The 18,095-nt window shown below is 42.8% G+C and overlaps 1 protein-coding gene across 1 annotated transcript in view; it reads left to right on the top strand.

The window, feature by feature from the left end:
• LOC119408313 (centrosome and spindle pole-associated protein 1) overlaps nucleotides 1-1,538 on the top strand; it is a 51,651-nt gene extending 50,113 nt beyond the window's left edge. Inside the window, exons 8-9 of the mRNA XM_037675111.1 lie at nucleotides 1,145-1,211; nucleotides 1,408-1,538. Coding sequence (XP_037531039.1) covers nucleotides 1,145-1,211; nucleotides 1,408-1,538 — 198 coding nt within the window. The remainder of the gene's footprint in view (nucleotides 1-1,144; nucleotides 1,212-1,407) is intronic.
• Nucleotides 1,539-18,095: the final 16,557 nt, after the last annotated feature.

Here is an 18,095-nt window from a genome sequence, read left to right as displayed (position 1 = left end):
CTAGAGCAATGTGGATATCCTAACTGGGCCTTCCTGAAAGTAGAGAAGAAACCCAAACAGGACTCCAGTCAGCCATCAGGTGAAAAGGAGGAACCCAGACCCAGACCAGTGGTCATTCCATATGTTGAGAGAGTATCAGAGAAACTGAGACGTTTAGTTTCTAAACATAACGTCCCAGTTACTTTTAAACCCCAAAATACATTACGTCACGGACTGGTTCATCCTAAAAATCCAGTCCCCCGGCACAAACAGAGTAATATTGTGTATGCTATTCAGTGTCAGGAGGGCTGTGATCAGTCTTACATCGGGGAAACTAAACAGCCACTGGCCAAAAGGATGGCCCAGCACAGAAGAGCAACAACATCAGGCCAGGACTCTGTTGTCTACACTCATCTCCAGGCCAGCGGTCACTCTTTCAGGGATGAAGATGTTCACGTCCTGGATAGAGAAGAGCGATTGTTTGACAGAGGAGTAAAGGAGGCCATCTTTGTGAAAAGAAATCGTCCATCCTTAAACAGGGGTGGAGGCCTCCGGGTTCAACTGTCCCCTTCTTACAATTCTGTTATTGCTAGTATCACTCAGCCTCCTGTGAAAAGTAAACAGCCATCAGTGTGTTAATGATCCTTTGTTAGGCTGATGGTTCTTCTTGACCATGTGAGCAGCTGGTTTTGGTTGTCAGCAGCAAACTGGTTGATCCACTGTGAGAAGGTGCTATTTATAAGACTGAGCTGAATACAGCACCTCAGATTGAGGAAGTCTTTTGGATGAAAGATGAAACATTTCTACATTTTTTTTGTTGTTTTGCTTTGTTTTTTTTTTTTTTTTTGAATGTCCAGAGGACCAGATTTAACTTTAGATTTTTCTACCTGGATTAATGAGCATGCATCAGGATATGAGTTGTGAAAATGTTTATTTACTGGTTTGTTACTGCTGTCAGGTATATTGAAGGGTTAGTCCTGTCTCTGCTATCAAGAGAGACCAGTACTGTAAGAAGGATGTTGTCGTATGAAAGCTTTGAAGATGAACAGCGAGACTGATAAGAGAGCAGGGAAAAAGGTTAAAAATGATGTGTTCTTGCTACTTTCTGTCAGTACTTAAATGTAATAATGTGCTTTCATTTCTCCCTCGCCACTTGGTTTTGAAGGCGCGTTCTTCCTCAGGTATTCAGTCTCCTCCTGTCCCTGCCTGTAGGAACCAACTCAGAGCTGCAGGTACTTAAACACATGCAGGGTTTTTCTTGTTGGGAACAAACGTTAGAGAAACAAACCAATCGTAGTGTTTGCTACACAACTCCATTGTTCTGTTGATTTCTCCACTGGTTGATATAGACTTTTATTAAGCGGTTTAAGTTTAGTAATCACTAAGAAGATATGTTTTTCCAGAATAAACTCTGTGTTTGTATTTCAGAGGACCACCATGATGTGTTCAGTGAGCTGTCGGCGTTGCGTTGGCAGCTTCGAAGTGAACAAAAGCGAGTGGAGCGTCACCTGCAGAAAGGTGAATGGGAGGAGCTGGATTCTTCCATTAGTATGAGGTGAGAACCAGTTAGAGATGGTTAGGTGTCTGTTCCTTGTTTTTTTCATATAGAGTCCAGTTGGAGGCCTTTTCTGTACATTAATTACTTTTATATGAAAAACTGATTGTTGGCTGTTGGGTAGCTGTGGCTGAGTGGTTAGAGCGGTCATCCTCCAATGGGAGTGTTGGGGGTTCGATTCCACCAGCAGTCACATGTTGAAGTGTCTCTGGGCAAGACACTGTGACTGAACCCCTCGTTGCCTCCGTTGTGTGTCCCATTGGTGTATGAATGAGCACCGATTACCGTTAGTCTCTAGAATTTGTTCAGTTAGCTTTATAGAGCTCTAGTTGAATGCTGTATGAATGTGTGTGGATGGACAAATGAGGACAAAGATTGTATTGTAAAGTGCTTTGAGTATCTTGATTAGATAGAAAGGTGCTGTGTATACAGTTCATTTACAATTTTGTTTATGAAATTCATCTACCAGTTTAAATTTTCTCAAGCACCTAATTTCACTTGGAAAGCTAAGTGTTTTAAGTATTTAATTTTTTTCATTGTACCTTTATTCCTTTTGTGTGCTACAAATTACTCAGGAGGAGTAAAATACTAGTTCAGTTCAAATCCAATTAGAAACGGTTCAGTTCATTACAATGCAGTATGTTATTGTTTGTAAATTGTTAGCTTAGCTGCACTGACTCTTGAATTTGTCTCTCATCCTGAAAGTCCTGAAAGAGTGTTTGCTTGCTTTCACTAAAGAGGTTCACTGCTAGACTGGTGCTAGAACTTGTTCTTATCTGGTTATTTAAAAACTTGTTAAGAACTGGTTTGGTTTCCCACAGCCAGAGAGTCCGTTTGTAAAGCTCTGTAACTTTTTGCTTTGGCTCCGTTTTTTTTTTTTCCAGTGAGAAAACCAGTAATATTACTACCAACTTTTCATAGACCAGAACAAAAAAAAATCTGCTTGATGTGGTACAAGGTGTGTGCTCATAAAGCTTTTCAACCAGTCTTTAAAATTTCTAAGTTTGTTTTACTTTTGCTGTGCTTAATTTAAGACAAAAATGCTTTAATACAGCATAGAGAAGTCAAATTAGTAGTGAAGTACCATGATCTTAATGTCTCATCTTTATATGCTGTTTGTTTGTTTGTTTGTTTAACACTTGTGAGGTAATTAACCCTCTTACACCACTGGGGACTGGTGGCGCAGAGATTAGAGAAGGTAGACCTGTGATCAGAAGATCGCTGGTGCAACTCCCGGTACTGACAACATCAAAAATGTGGGTGGGATAGGTGAAGCACTCACACCTGCCTCCACCCTCATTTCCCCCACCCCTGAGCAAGGCCCTTAACCCCCCCCCCACCACCACCACCACCACCATCTGCTCCCCCGGGAGCCCTAGATAGCTGCTCTCTGCTCCACACAGAGGGCTGTGGTAGCTCGGTGGTCTGTGGTTGCGTCAGGTAGGGGTGGGCGATATGGCTCAAATATAATATTGTGATATTTCAGAGCATTCTGACGATAATGATAAATTTCATGATATAACAAAAAAAAACAGAAATCATAGTTATTCATTTGACAAAATTAACTTAACATGTTGCTTTGCAGTATTATATAAAAACTAAAAAAACACCAAGGGTTAATTTTACTGAAATTATTTAGTAAAGTATTCAGTCTCAAAGTATAAAAATAAAAAAAGATCCTTCTGTTGTTTAGATTGAAAAAGTCTGCACAAAATATAGATCAACAAAATCTACCAAAAAACTAAAGTGCAGGCGAAGTTTCCCCAAATAACTAAATAAAATGAAGCTTAAGATCTGTTGAGCATAAATGTAGCATACTCGCAGGAATGATTCCAATTCTCTGACTGCTCTGTCTTTCATTACCTGCCTCTTTTCTTGGTCAATGGACTGTGGAACTCAAGAGACAGGCCTGCGCGTGTTTGTACTGGCAGATTAAAGTGGGGGAGATCCACTGCACCCGCATCGGCAGCCCAGAGCTGGGTGGGAGGAGAGAAAAAAGCCGAGCTGCGCTGGTTAGGGGGAGGGAGAGACAGTTGAACTGTCATTGTCTGTACTCGCAGTTTAGAGCTGGATGGAGAAACGCAGCCGAGTTTGTTTTTTAGCATTTTACCTAGCTAATTTTGTGCACAGCTAATTAGCTTTACGCTAGTACCGACAGGTGGATGGGGAGATGCGCAGTTCAGTTCGGCAGTTCTGTGATCTCAATGGGATTTGCCTGGTTAAATAAAGGTTAAATTAAATAAATAAATAAAAATAATTGCCAAGTCTTTGTGAACTTATTCTGCTGTGGCGACCCCTGAAGAATGGAGCAGCTGGAAAAAAACAAACCACTGCCCATAAGCCAAAATGACCTGCAAGACCTCATTTTTAAAACTAACCTCATTTTTAAAAATTATGCATTTCAATGCTGCTGTGAGCAATATATTCAGCAGATATCAACTTCACTTCCGGCGAGCTGATGGACGGCAGCTCCCTCCGGCTTCTCTGCAGTCTTTTATCATCAAACTGACACTTTTTTTTTTTTCGAACCGGACTAAAGTTGGTTCCCCTTCCAACCGAATTCGGTGTTCAGTGACTCAGAGAGCCGGACAGGACCATCCAAAAATATATTTTGGTCCAGGACCGGCCGCTCCCACCCCACCGGTCACTCTGAGCGCACCCTGACGGCCAGGTGACCCCTCGAGCTGGGGAGTCATCGCACGAAGGTCCGGTGTTTTTTCTCTCTCTCTCTAGACCTCAACAAACTCTCATCTGGACCTTTGTGGTTCTACCTGGTTCCGACAAAAATCGGCGGGTGGTATTTTGCTGGTTTTCTGCTGGACTGGCCCTCGTGGTGTCTTCATAAGTGTGGGTGAAGTGTACCTGTGACCCTCGAACTGAATCAGAACCGAACCGAGGTGGCTGTGGGGGACTTTGACTTTGTCTTCAACAGAGCCGGTCTCAGCTTCAGTGAGCAGCCCGTTACTTTTAACGAAGGACTGTCCACCTCCGTGGAATCGCTGTTTTTCTCCTGGAGGAGACGCTCCGATGCTTTAAAGCGCCGGCGGCCTGGGTCGCCGGACCGGGCCGCCAGACCGGAGCAGAACCGGGCCAGGGACATCTTCAGCCTCTTCATCTCTCGTGCTGTAGAGCGCCGGAGCCGGACTGGAGCAGAACCGGACCGAACCAGTGTCAACTTCAGCCACTCCGGTCAGTCTCGTTTTTCACTGAGGGTGCCTCTCGTGCTGTCGGGTGCGGAGGTGTCGTGAAGGAGCAGCGTGAAGGAGCAGGGCTGCATGGTGCTCGAGAGAAGTTCGGAGTTTGTATCGGAGTTGCTGCAGGCCTCCATCCAAACTCACCTGGATAATAATTAATTTTATTCTGATAACGCTGTTGGCCCCTGTTGACCTGAAATGAGCTAGGATCATGCCTTTCACTTCAGGAGGATTCTCTGGCAGCTCGCTCTGCTATTTGCTGCGAATTATCTGTTTCTGTTTCGGCCTGTTGATTCTGGACCCAGCTTCTGTTTCCCATGGGATCATCCATCCATCTTCACTGGGGGGCCGGAGCCCCCCTCAGCCCAACTCAAACTGTAGTTGGGCCACCTCGTCGGGTTTGTTTGCCCATTTGAACTGTGACGTTTTATGGTCTGAAACTTTTCTGCATCATTCATATTACGATCACTATTTTCAGTTCTCAGATTAGCTGGAGTCACTGAATCTTGTTAATATACCTGAATCTGCCCATCACTGCAACTTTCACTGTTTTGGGGTTCTGAATGATCGCATCTTCATTAATGTTTCTCATGGTTCGATTATGGGGGCTAATTGTCACACTGTTAACTCCTGTAATTACACATCAGTCACAAAAAACTCAAGAAAATGTCTGATAATAATGTTGTTACTGCTCACAGGGATTCAACCCAACCTTGGACCCCCCACTATTTATATGACACCAAATGACTTTAAAAACGTGTCTGGGCTTCATTTTCTACATGTAAACGCACGTAGCCTTCTGAGAAAACTTGATGCCTTGAAAATTCTGGTCAGTTCTTCTGGGGCAGATGTAATCTTCATCTCTGAAACCTGGCATCAACAAATCTGCACTGAATAATGACCTGGCAATCAAAGGATTTAACATCTACCGCTGTGATCGTCAAAAAAAAAAGGGGGGGGGGGGTCGTTGTTTACATCAGAGATTCTTTGGTTGCTGTCTTGTGTCTTCTAAAACAATTCCAAACCAGTTTGAAGCCTTAGCTGTGTAGTATGTCATATATGGATATATATTCATACTTTTCACGAGTTCCTCATCTTTCTGACTGTGTAAATGTCGTGCATTGAATTTAACAGAAATGTAACGAGAGACGTTATTTATCTTTGACCCATCAAAATGAATGCGGTCATTTATTTTCAGAATCAAAGTTTAACATCAAACATTTACATTAATTTGGCAAAATATGAAAATAATAACAGACAAGTTTCACAGACAATGGACGTCAATCACACGGCGGTGATCGAGGACTTTGCTTCAGATATTTCTAAAATATCTGTACTGATTTTAAGAGAAAGCAGAGTTTAAGATGGAAATGGAGATTTATCTTACAGAGAGATTTGTGAGGGAATTAATCTGTTTGACCAGAAACGTGCACGCTCCATCAGATCTCAGCTTGCCCACGGTACACTTGGTCGAAAATAGAACCTTCTACCTGGTTGACGATAAAATCAGCGTCGGCGTAGGGTTCCTTTCTGACTCTTTCAGCGTCTCCGTGAGAACTGCCAAACCCTTAGAGAGTCGTACAAGGTTGTTCAAACAGAAGTTATAATCCCAAAACGTCTCTGGATCATCCTGAACGCGTTTGCATCCAAGAACTCTGAACTCCCATCACTCTTCAGCACTCTGTGTGGAACTCTCAGAGCTCTGCAGCATCAGACTCTTTTTAGCTCCATTAATCTTCAGCGTCTGGCTTCAGACTTCAGACTCTTTTTAGCTCCATTAATCTTCAGCGTCTGGCTTCAGACTTCAGACTCCTTAGAACCGGGAAGTTGCCACATTTTAAATGAGTTGACTTCCGGGTCAATTTAGAGCTTTCTGATTCGTGGATAGACCAGAATAGAGGTGTGGTTTGTGATGTAAGATGTTATTAAAAGTCAAGGATTGTTTTAGTGACAAACAGAAAGATTATTGTAGAACTTCAGACTTCGTGGAGTCTCACTCTTATTATCTTCTGAAAAAGTTTAAACATGACATTTCTTCTCAGTAAACATTTTAGTTGACCGAAGACTCGACCTTTAACATACTTACAAACTCGCTCATTGACAGAAAAATCAAGAAATGCATATTAACCTGATTTCTTCTTTGAATGAGGAATAAAAATCATTACTTACTGTTTATGTAAAATAAAAATGAGTAGTTCTCTTCAACCTGCAAGCATTGAGTGAGCTAACACAATTTGATTATCAAACATTTGTAAAACAGTAATGATCATAGAGAATTGTCTTTTCTACTTGATTGATTCAAGAAAGAAAGTCACCAGATGGCTCAAACTGTATTTCTGGATGCAGATCAATGAAATAACAGTCTCTGTTCATCTGATCAGATTTGAGGTCAGATCAGGTTCACTACAGCTGTAGACATCACCTTGAATCGTGGCCAGATCTTATCTGTAGTCTGCTGTTACCGCCCACCCTCAGCAACACCTGAGGCTCTGTCCTCCCTGATGGAATTTCTTGGTAATTTAAAATTCAAAGAGATCCTTTTGGCTGGAGACCTCAACATTGATTGGTGTAAGTCGACCCCCCTCTGTGATAAATTCAAGGAATGTGGCCTGTCTCTCAATCTTATCCAACTGATCAACTCTCCCACTAGATTAAACAAAAACCGTCCTGAAAAATCCTCCATCTTAGACCTGTTTCTAACTAATATGCCTCACAAATTCCCTGGTAGATGTGTATTTGCCAATATCTTGAGTGATCATTGTGTGACAGCGGATTTGAGAGATATTAAACTTCCACCTTCTAAGCCCAGATTAATTCAAAAAAAGGGATCTGAAACATTTTTGTGAACAGTCATTCCTCTGGGATCTGTCTCACTTTGACTGGCATCATATTCTGTTAACTGATGACGTGAACTCCGCTTGGAACTATTTTCATAATAGTTTCATTTATTTTGTGAACAAACATGCTCCTTTCCGTCAGTTCAGAATAAAGGGACGAGACAGCTCCTGGTTTACTCCAGAGCTAGCTGACCTCCTACACAGGAGAGATCATCTTTGGGCCACAGCGAGAAAATCTGACTCAGACACTGATTGGTTGAGTTTTCGACAGATGAGGAATAAATGTACAACTGCTGTTAAAGCAGGAAAACATAACTATTTCTTATCTCAGACCTCCAAAAATCTAAATGACCCTAACAGATTCTGGAAAACCATCAAATCTCTCTCAGGCACCCCCCAATCATCTGACATCCCAGCACAACTTCTCGTTAACTCTGTTCCTGTGTCAAATAAGCACGAGATCCTGAACTGTTTCAACAAACATTTTGTTGCTTCTAGTTCTATATTTGACACAGTTACTAATGGAAAATCAGCCACTTCACTTAATAACCAAACTTCTACAAATCAAATCCCTCCTACAAGTCAATCCTCAGTTAATCACACCTTCTCTTTTTCTCCATTCTCAGTCAGTGAGGTCAATAAACTGTTGAAAGACCTTGACCCTAAAAAATCTGCAGGTCCAGGTGAACTTACCATACCATACCATACCACTTTATTTATAAAGCACTTAAAACAGCTACAAGGCCAACCAAAGCGCTGTACAGACAAAACAGGTAACACACAAAGCAAAATACTAAACGAGGTAAATCAGAATATAGACAATAAACGATGCTGATAATGACGACAAACCAGTGTGGAGCATACAGGTTCAAAACACAGATCATCTTGTGTTGAAAGCTACTGAATAGTAGTGAGTTTTTAAACGGGACTTGAAAACCGAGAGGGAGGGGGCCTGTCTAACAAGCAGAGGTAACTCGTTCCAGAGACTTGGTCCTGCTACAGAGAAGGCCCTGTCACCTCTGCGCTTAAGACGAGTTCCTGGAACTGTGAGGAGCAACTGGTCCATTGACCTCAGGGAACGTGGTGGGACATACGGTTGTAGCAAATCAGAGAGATGGGGGGGGGGGGGGAAAAACTGTCTAGTGATTTCTAGACATACATGAGTATTTTGAACTGGATTCGAAAGTGAACCGGTAACCAGTGCAGTGAGGCCAAAACTGGTGTAATGTGCTCTCTTTTGCCTGTACTGATTAAAAATCGGGCTGCTGCATTCTGGACCAGTTGTAGTCGTGCAATGGAGGTCTGACTGATACCAAACAGAAGCGAATTGCAGTAATCAAGCCTAGATGTAATGAATGCATGTATTACTGTCTCCAGGTTCTTTTTGGACCATATGGGCTTCAGTTTAGACAGCCGCCTCAGTTGGAAGAAGCATGATTTAACAATCATGTTTACATGATTGTTAAGCTTCAGGGAAGGGTCCATTATCACGCCCAGATTAGTGACTCTGTTTTTCTGACAGAGTTAGAGCGGAAAGGTCGATGCAGTGGTTTGTGATCGTGTCATTGGGAGGGAACAACATGACTTCAGACTTCTTTTCATTGAAACTTAAGAAGTTTAAAGCCATCCAGTCCCTGATGTCAGCCAGGCAGTTGAGCAGCGGTTGAATAGAGCATGTACCATTGTGTTTTAGGGGGAAGTAAATTTGACAGTCATCGGCATAGAAGTGGAAGGGCTTGTTGTGTTTCCGGAAAATAGCACCAAGCGGCAGCAGGTATAAAGAGAATAGGAGGGGACCCAGGATGGACCCCTGCGGAACCCCCCATTTAAGCTCTGCCTCTGCGGAACTAAAATCCTTGATGGAGACACAAAAGGATCTGTCAGTGAGGTAAGATCTGAACCAATTGAAGGCTGATCCTGTGACGCCCACCCACTGCTCCAACCTAGCAATGAGGATCTCATGGTCGATGGTGTCAAAGGCAGCTGTGAGGTCAAACAGGACAAGCAGCACAGAATCACCGGTATCTGTGAATCTGAAGATGTCGTTAAAGACCTTCAGCAGGGCAGTTTCAGTGCTATGGACAGGTTTAAAGCCAGATTGGAATAGCTCTAAGATGGCGTGATCTTCCAGGAAGCACTTCAACTGGGACTCGACTATTTTTTCCAGTACTTTAGAAACAAATGGGAGTTTGGAGACAGGCCGGTAGTTGGAAACGACTGAGGGGTCAAGGTTTGTTTTTTTCAGGAGAGGCTGGACAGCAGCATGTTTAAAGGTTTTTGGCACCACGCCAGTGGATAAACTACTGTTTACTATGGCATGAATGGACGGACCTAGAGTTAGAAACACCTCCTTTAGTAGTCGAGGGGGGACCACATCAAAGGGGGAACCAGAATGTTTCAAGCTGCGCATGACCTGCTCTAGAGAAGATAGAGAGTGATGGGTTCAAAATGGTCAAAAGGAGCTACAGATTGAGGTGGGATGGATGGGTCATGAGTTGGAGGGGAAATGAGAGCCCTGGTAGTCGCAATTTTTTCCAAAAAGAAATGTAAGAAGTTGCCGCACAGCTCAGTCGAGGCTTCCAGAGGTGATGGTTCAGTGAGGTGGAGAACAGAGTTTAGGGTGGAGAAGAGGACACGTGGATTGTGAAAGTTTGAGGTAATTATATCAGAGAAGTATTTTGATTTAGCAGCTTTTACTGCTTTCTGATAACGGCGCCAACTCTCTTTAAGTATTTGAAAAGAGACCTGCAGCCTGTCTTTCCTCCACTTGCACTCCGCCCTCCTACATTGCTACCTAACGGCCTTGGTGACGTTACTCAGCCAAGGTTCTGCTTTGATTTTTTTTTTTTTTTTTGGTTTTAACTGGTGCGACATGATCCATAGTCTTTAAGCAGACAGAGTTGAACTGGTATGTCAGCTCCTCAGTGGTAGTGAGAAACATTGGGGCCTGAATTATCATTTCAGAGTTATAAACATCTGTGAAACGTGTGGTAGTGAAGTGGTTAATGGTCCGACTCCTACGTGCAGGAATGCACGACTTAGGAGTTAGATGAGGGTGAACTCAAACCGGACTGGCATATGGTCTGAAAAAACATTATCACCAATAACAAGATTATTAACAGTCATATCATGAGTTAAAACAAGGTCCAGTGTATGTCCACGCTCTTGGGTGGGACCATTTACATGCTGAGTTAAATTAAATGAGTCCAAAAAAAATCTAAAAAGTCCTTAACCAAGGGCTTCTCAGGACAGCACACGTGCAAATTAAAGTCCCCAATAATGAAAAGATGCTCATATTTTGGTGTGATTTCAGCCAAGAAGTCAGAAAACTCATTTATGAAATCCTTAGATCGAGGTAGGCGGTAGACAAGTGCAAATAACGTCGCAGGTGAATGTCCGAGTTCAAAGACGCTCAGCTCAAAGCTGGCGCGGGAAACTGGGATGGGCAGTTGTTTACAGTCAAAAGTTGATTTGAATATTGTTAATAATCCACCACCGCGCCGGCCTAATGGCCGTGGGGCTTTAAAACACAGACAGTTCGGTGGCAGTAATTCCGTCAAGGTGCTGGACTCACCCGGAGACATCCAAGTCTCTGTGATGCGCAAAAAGTCATGTCATAGATGTGAAATGCAAAAAACAAAAATAATCCGAACACCATCAGCAGAGGTGGATTGCAAGCCATGTACACGGGCGCCATCTTACCGGAACATTCCACCTTATTTCTTAAGGCTGGCTGCTCATATCATCACAGTCCCTGTGACCCACATCTTCAATCTCTCCATAAGCCAAAACTCGATCCCAGACGCTTGGAAAACAGCCTTTGTTCTTCCTTTGCTGAAGGAAGGAGACCCCACCTCACTGAACAATTATCGACCAATCTCTAAACTCTGTATTTTAGCCAAGGTTCTAGAGAAACCGATAAACTCTCAAATCAAAAATTACCTGGACTCATTTAACATCTTACCTCCTCATCAATCTGGTTTCAGGAAACAACACAGCACAACCACTGCTTCACTGAAGGTTCTTAATGACATTGCTGAAGCACTGGATGCTAAGGATTATTGTGCTGCGCTTTTCTTAGACCTGTTTAAAGCTTTTGACACTGTGGATCATAACATCTTGTGTCATAAACTCTCAGAAATTGGTTTCACGGGTCTCTCTTGTAAATAAGTCCTCGAGGCTCAATGGGATTTACCTGTCTAAATAAAGGTTGAATTAATGTCCATTAAGAAACTTTCTAGAGGTATAGGCTCATGAAATTTAGTTCAGATCTTATGTGACGTCACAAAGGTTCCAAGTTGTAAATATCTACCTATATAGAAGTCTTTCTTTGGGAGAACAAATTCACTTTTCATCTGCTTGAAGGTTTTAAAATGTCCCTCTTCAATAATTAGTGTATTTGAGATAGTCCATAATTAGACCAGTATCTAAACCCAGTGTCTAACTTACTTGGTATAAAATCTTTATAAATCCTAAATGTGTTAAGTGAGATTTGTTTTGATAACTGAAAAGCTGATTGTTTTTTGTTCCAAATTAGTCTTTTTTTTGTCCACATTGTCATTTCTTTTGCAGGAACATCCAATAAGGTTAATGTTTGTAGAGGCTCTCAGCACATGCTTTCCTCTATCTCGATCCAGCAAGTGTCTTTACCGTTCTGTTTCCATACCAATAAGGGTTTAAGTTTTACGGCCCAGTAATAATATTTTAAGTTTGGGAGTTTAAGGCCCCCGTTGGATTTAGATAACTGTAAGGTTTTTAGTCTAATTTTAGGATGCTTTTTTTGCCAAATGTATCCAGACATTATTTTGTCTAAGTTATCAAAGGTGAGTTTGAATTGCCACTGGTAGCGTCTGGAATAAATAAAGTAGGCTTGGTAGGACATTCATATGAATACTTTCAACACGGCCTATCAGAGAGATAGGGAGTGTGGCCCATCGCTCCAAATCATTTTTAATTACTCAGATTAGTTTGCTATACAGTGAGGAAAATCTGTGTGGAGGAATTGGCCAAAATCCCTGCTGCAGTATATGCAAACCTGGTGAAAAACTACAGGAAACGTTTGGCCTCTGTAATTGCAAACAAAGGCTACTGTACCAAATATTAACCTTGATTTTCACAGGTGTTCAAATACTTATTTGCAGCAGTAACACTCAAATAAATTTATAAAAATCATACATTGTGATTTCTGGATTCTTTTTTTTTTTAGATTATGTCTCTCACAGTGGACATGCACCTAAGATGAAAATTTCAGACCCCTCCATGATTTCTACGTGGGAAAACTTGCAAAGTGGCAGGGTGTTCAAATACTTAATTTCCTCACTGTAATTTGCCTCATAAAAGACCTGTAAAGATGTGTGTTCAGCAGTGATATAGGTCTGTATGACTGACGGTCATGGATTATGGATTACTACTATGGTGGCCTATGTCCAGGATGGTGCCATAGTTTTGGATTCTAGAGCATGGTGGTATGCTGTTAATAGTAGTTGAGCCAAAAGGGACATGTGGTGTCTCAATCTACCCAGAGGAGTCCCCACTAGGGTTATGACTAAACCCCACTGCAGCCTCTCCTCTAAGGGGTATGACAAACTAAATCTAGCACTTGAGTCTTACCCAGAGTGACCTTAGGTTAGTTCTGATCAAGGCTGTATTGAAGGTGACTCACCCAGCTTGTTAACGACCTCCATCTATGAGTTACACCCTTATCTCACCCCGTGACTCGCCCAACTTAGCAGCCAGAGTTGGATCATCATTCACAGGGAAAACTCTTATTCTACGGCCGCTCACTTTTGGTTGTAGACTTGTAATTGTTACCGATCTGGCATTTTTTAGAATCTAGGCATAAGATTCTAGGATGTTGTTTAATCAAAGCTGAGAAACCTTTAAAAAACTCCCATTTTGTTAAAATTAAACCAAGCTTTCCAAATCCATGAGTACGAAGTGTAGAAATTATAGTCCAGAGTTTTACATTTTATGCTTTGCTTTAATTAATGATTTGCAGGGGTATAGCGTTATCAGCACACTATAAATGGTTACATTCAATTATTCAATAAGATCAATGATAAAGAGTCTATGCCTGGTTCCAGGGAGTATCCTTTTGGTCAGATGGGACATTCAGAGTATTGGGAATCCACTAAGGTGATGCTCTCCTGGCTCCGATTAGCTGAGTTAGGAGATCTTGAGTCCTACAGCATAGGTGGCCCACTAAAGGGCAGCTTCCTCTTCTTGGTGTGGACTGTTACACATTTGGAGCCCCAAAGCATATTAGACCCCCAAAATCTGTCCCATGAGCCAACCAGATTTCTAACCAAAACTGTCACAATCAACCTTGACAGCACACAATTTATGTGATAACTTTTCAAGAGGGATGGAAACAGGATAGTACTCTCATAACCTGACCTTTCTCACTTAGCTATGGAAAAATCACCATTTTGTATAACATTTTATATTTGAACAATATATCAGGGGTCGCTCATCATTTCTGTCTGAAGACCTTTTGGATAATGGCAAGTGAATTCTCTCCTCCAGCGCCCTGGAAGGAATCACCCTTGGCCCCATGAGCAGTCCTAATCCTGAGGGGTCTGGTCTGGCGTCAGCTCAGGCTGAACAAGGGAGTACTCCTATCTTGATGAAAAGAAGTCTCTTTTTTGAGCTGTCCAAATTCCTCCTATTGGCTCCTGGGGTGAAATCAATATTGTCCTGTCTCGTCAACACCACAGTCCGTTCAGCACTACCCCGTAGTTGTGTCTGGTTTATATAGACTAATTACTGGTTAGAACTAGTCTGAACCAGTTTTTCTATCGTACCATTCTCTGGTGTCATGCTCTGATTAGCCTCCGCACTTTAGAGCTGTGTGTTTCTCAGAACACGAGAAGACATTCTGTCCCCTAAAACCATGTCCTTTTATGGTATGGAGAGTATCATCCTGCTTCCCGGCCCCTCAGTTACTAGCACATGTGTTATATTATAACACTTTTCTTCGTATTTGTTTTAATAATAACATTTACCTGCTTACTCAGGTCCTTATCTACAATGGAATGCTCTTAGGCTCCCTCTAAGTGGACAATCATAAATCAAGATAAGGTAATGCACTCCTCATCCGTCCTGGAGTGCTCTTACATACATACATTCCAGGTGGAAACTCATAGATTAAGCAAGATAAGGTAATGCATTGCCCTCCATCTCTGTCTCAACATGCAGTTTTCACTGTTCTGAGCACAGATTATATTTCTAATCTAACATTATTTCAACATGCAGTGCTCACTTTATTCTAATCACAGAATACAGTATAAATCTGTCACTTTTGTTGCATGTAGGCAGGGGACGATTTTGTCAAATGTGACATTACTCGACAGGTGTCATGTCTGTGAGCAACATGGTGTATGAAGACAGCACAATTACTAACCTCCATCCAGGTTCTTGGGTGGCTTCAACACCTTCTTCCAAACACTGTAAAACTGAACCATAGAGCAAACGTGTTCCCATCTCTTCTTTAATTCTGTCAGTAATGTGAGGTTGCCCTCATCCAGAATCTGCCACAGCTCATCCGTCACCTATGATGCAAGAAAGCATTAAAACCTGCAGCAGTGCTTTCTTTTTAGAGAAGCCACAATAAATATGTTTCATTTAAATACATAAGCATGGCTTACTATTTAGAACTGATATTGTAAAATCATCCTAACCACCCATGATTTTCTTGTGTGTTCTTTTTAACTGCACTTTTCCCTGAGGACAGAAAGAAACATGTTTAGTCAAGCAAAGAAAAAACTTAACCAACTTACTCTGACTCCTATAGTCTAGACACTAAATTGTCAGATCTGATAGCAGAGGATCCTACGCACAGACTCAGAAAGGTTTTTAAAATGTTTATTGAGTAAATAAACAGCTTCTGGTGTCTCAGGTCCAGGGGCAGGAACTGTATCTAAAATGATACAGAGGGGAAAGATTAGTGTTTGGCAGAATAACGAGTAGTTATCTGAATACAGACGGTCTGATGGAACACTAACCTTTCTTGTTGTAACGGGGCACTCCGGAGACGCAGAGCTACAGAGACCAAGGGAAGTCCAGAGATGTAGTTGAGGATGAGCAGGGTTCATACACGGGATCCGAAGAGGAGACAGTACCGATAGGGAGAGGCAAAGGCAGAATCCAAAAACAGGCAGAGGTCGTCAACAAAGTCAGATGGCTGAGGCACAAAAAGGGACAGGCAAAAAGCGTAGTCAAGGGAAACAGGCGTGGATCAAGATTAAAGAGCTGTGAGCAAAGAGAGTACGCTGAATAACTGGCTGGAAGCAAGCAGTTGATCTGGCAACGTAGTGGAAAAAGCAGGAAGTATATATACACCCAGAAACAGGTGGAAACCATCAGCAGCAATCAGAGAGAGGTGTGGCATGTAAAGAGGCTGGCAGAAGCAGCAGAGGAAAAACCCCAGGAGAGCAGAGAAGAAAAAGTCAAACAGTGAGCACAGTGATGAGTAAAAGGAAAAAACAGTGTAAACTGTGACACAAAATAACACATTTGACAGCTGGACAAGGAGCAAAAGACAGGCTGAGTAAAGCCAAAGTTAATTTCCTGGTTAAGCCATATTACTAATTTATCATTTAAGATAACAATGCAACCCCAGCTTAACAAATTTGTTCACAGACAAAATCAAATAATGCCCAACAGCTTGTCATATCATTCAACCATTACCAGTTATGTGCCAGGTCATCTCTAACAATAATTATTTCATAGCTCAGATCAGCAAGGTTCAGATGAACTGATTCATGTTCATATTTCACAACATACATTTTTGGAACCAAGTTAACTTCAGCCTGACCTGGTTCATAGCCTTTTGTCATTATTTGTCTGAAATTAAGCTTAAAATAAATATATAGGTTCTGATGTTATTAACCAATGTACATATAACAAAGTCCATGCTCAATAATCCAGGTATAAAATCCAACATTTTCAGTCAGGTCATCTGAACAGTTTCTTTTTTTGTGCTGAAACGTTCCGCCTTCGATCCGGAAGGTTTCATCAGTCAAGGAAACACAAAACAAAACTGATTCTTCCCCCAACAGCTTACTCCAAAGTGGAACAAACTAGTTCTGCTTGTGATTAGATGGTCTCTTTGGTACACCCCTCCTCCATTGCCGGCCCTCTTCCTTGTTGACAGTCTTGTCAAACTTGTTGCAAACAACAAAGTCCATGCTCAATAATCCAGGTATAAAGTCCAACATTTTTCAGTCAGGTCATCTGGACAGTTTCTTTTTTTGTGCTGAAATGTTTCACTAGTGGGTTTAGCCCTTCGCGCGCAGCGCAGCACTGAAAACTTTAGTCCATACCCACCTACTGTGTGGGCCTCACCCCTGGTTCGTATAAATTACGGTGAGACCGGGTAATCGGCTCCCGTTGTTGGCTGCAGCTCCGCTGAGTGTTTTTTTTTCTGTGGCGGGATGCTATGCGCGGGACGATGCCACCGCCTTTTTTATGGCAGAGTCACGCAGTGAATCGAATGATTTCTCCGAGAAAGGCGATGCGGAGCTGCCCCCTCCCTTCTGGAGAGCGTAGTGACGAAAGACGAGCGGATGCTCAGCCACCTCGAATCTTCCTATACTGGCGACCACACCGCTCCCAGCCATCGGCACCCTCCTCTCGTAGCTGCCCGGCATAATCCAAGAGGATGTTAACACAAGGGACTTTCCATCCCTCGCCTCCCTCGGATGATCTGGCGGCAAGGTTGGCTCCGCCCCGGCTCGTCACCCTGACCCCATCTGGCCTTGCTGTCCAGCTGTGATGTCACACTGGAACGCGGCTGCAGCTGGGCCCAGCAAGCTGAAGACATCAGTCTCCACCTTTGCCTCCATCTCCAGAGTGGAGGGTTTTACCAATCAGTGTTTTTCCCTCTGCCCCCCCCCCCACCCCACCCCACCCACCCTTGAGAAATCGCAGAGGTCCGAGGAGGTCTCAGAGATTGTACACCATCTGGTGACGTCACAGACCTCCTCCTGCCCCTCCGGCTGTTGGAGGGACCGCCGTGGCCTCTCTGGTCAGCAACAGCAGCAGAGGTGCTCCACAGCTGTGGCAGCGACTTCACACTCCGCTCCTCCGCCGGCCCCCTCCACCAGGGAACAGCTCCTTGAAGGGAATGTGTGTGTTTTTTGATGAGGTATGTTTTGAAATATAACAAATATCTCTGAAAGTAAAGTTTCATCTGATTCCAGCCTGACTGTCAGATCAACTGAGCTCACAGCTACCTCTCTTCACACCTTCCCCACACAGAACGAGCTGGTAACATCTAAACAACATTTTAAATGGCACCGCAGTTCTGTAAATTTCACAAAACATTAATCTGCCACGAGAGCTAAAAATGATGTTTTTTCAGCAGACCGAGTCTGGTAAAATCCCTCGCTCTTAGCCATCGCCCGTTTTTATTTTCTGCTGTTTTCTGTCATCTCACCGCGCAGCGGGAGTAAACGTTTTTTCTCCACAACAGCTGCAGCCTCCACCAAAATGGCGTTTTCACTCAGAAAGCGCTCACGCCTTCTCTCA

This window comes from Nematolebias whitei, chromosome 4 (assembly GCF_014905685.2).
Source record: "Nematolebias whitei isolate Nwh7 chromosome 4, NemWhi1, whole genome shotgun sequence".
Lineage (NCBI taxonomy): Eukaryota > Metazoa > Chordata > Actinopteri > Cyprinodontiformes > Rivulidae > Nematolebias > Nematolebias whitei.
Note: the sequence above shows the minus strand (reverse complement) of the source record. Positions and strands in the feature narration are given on the sequence as shown.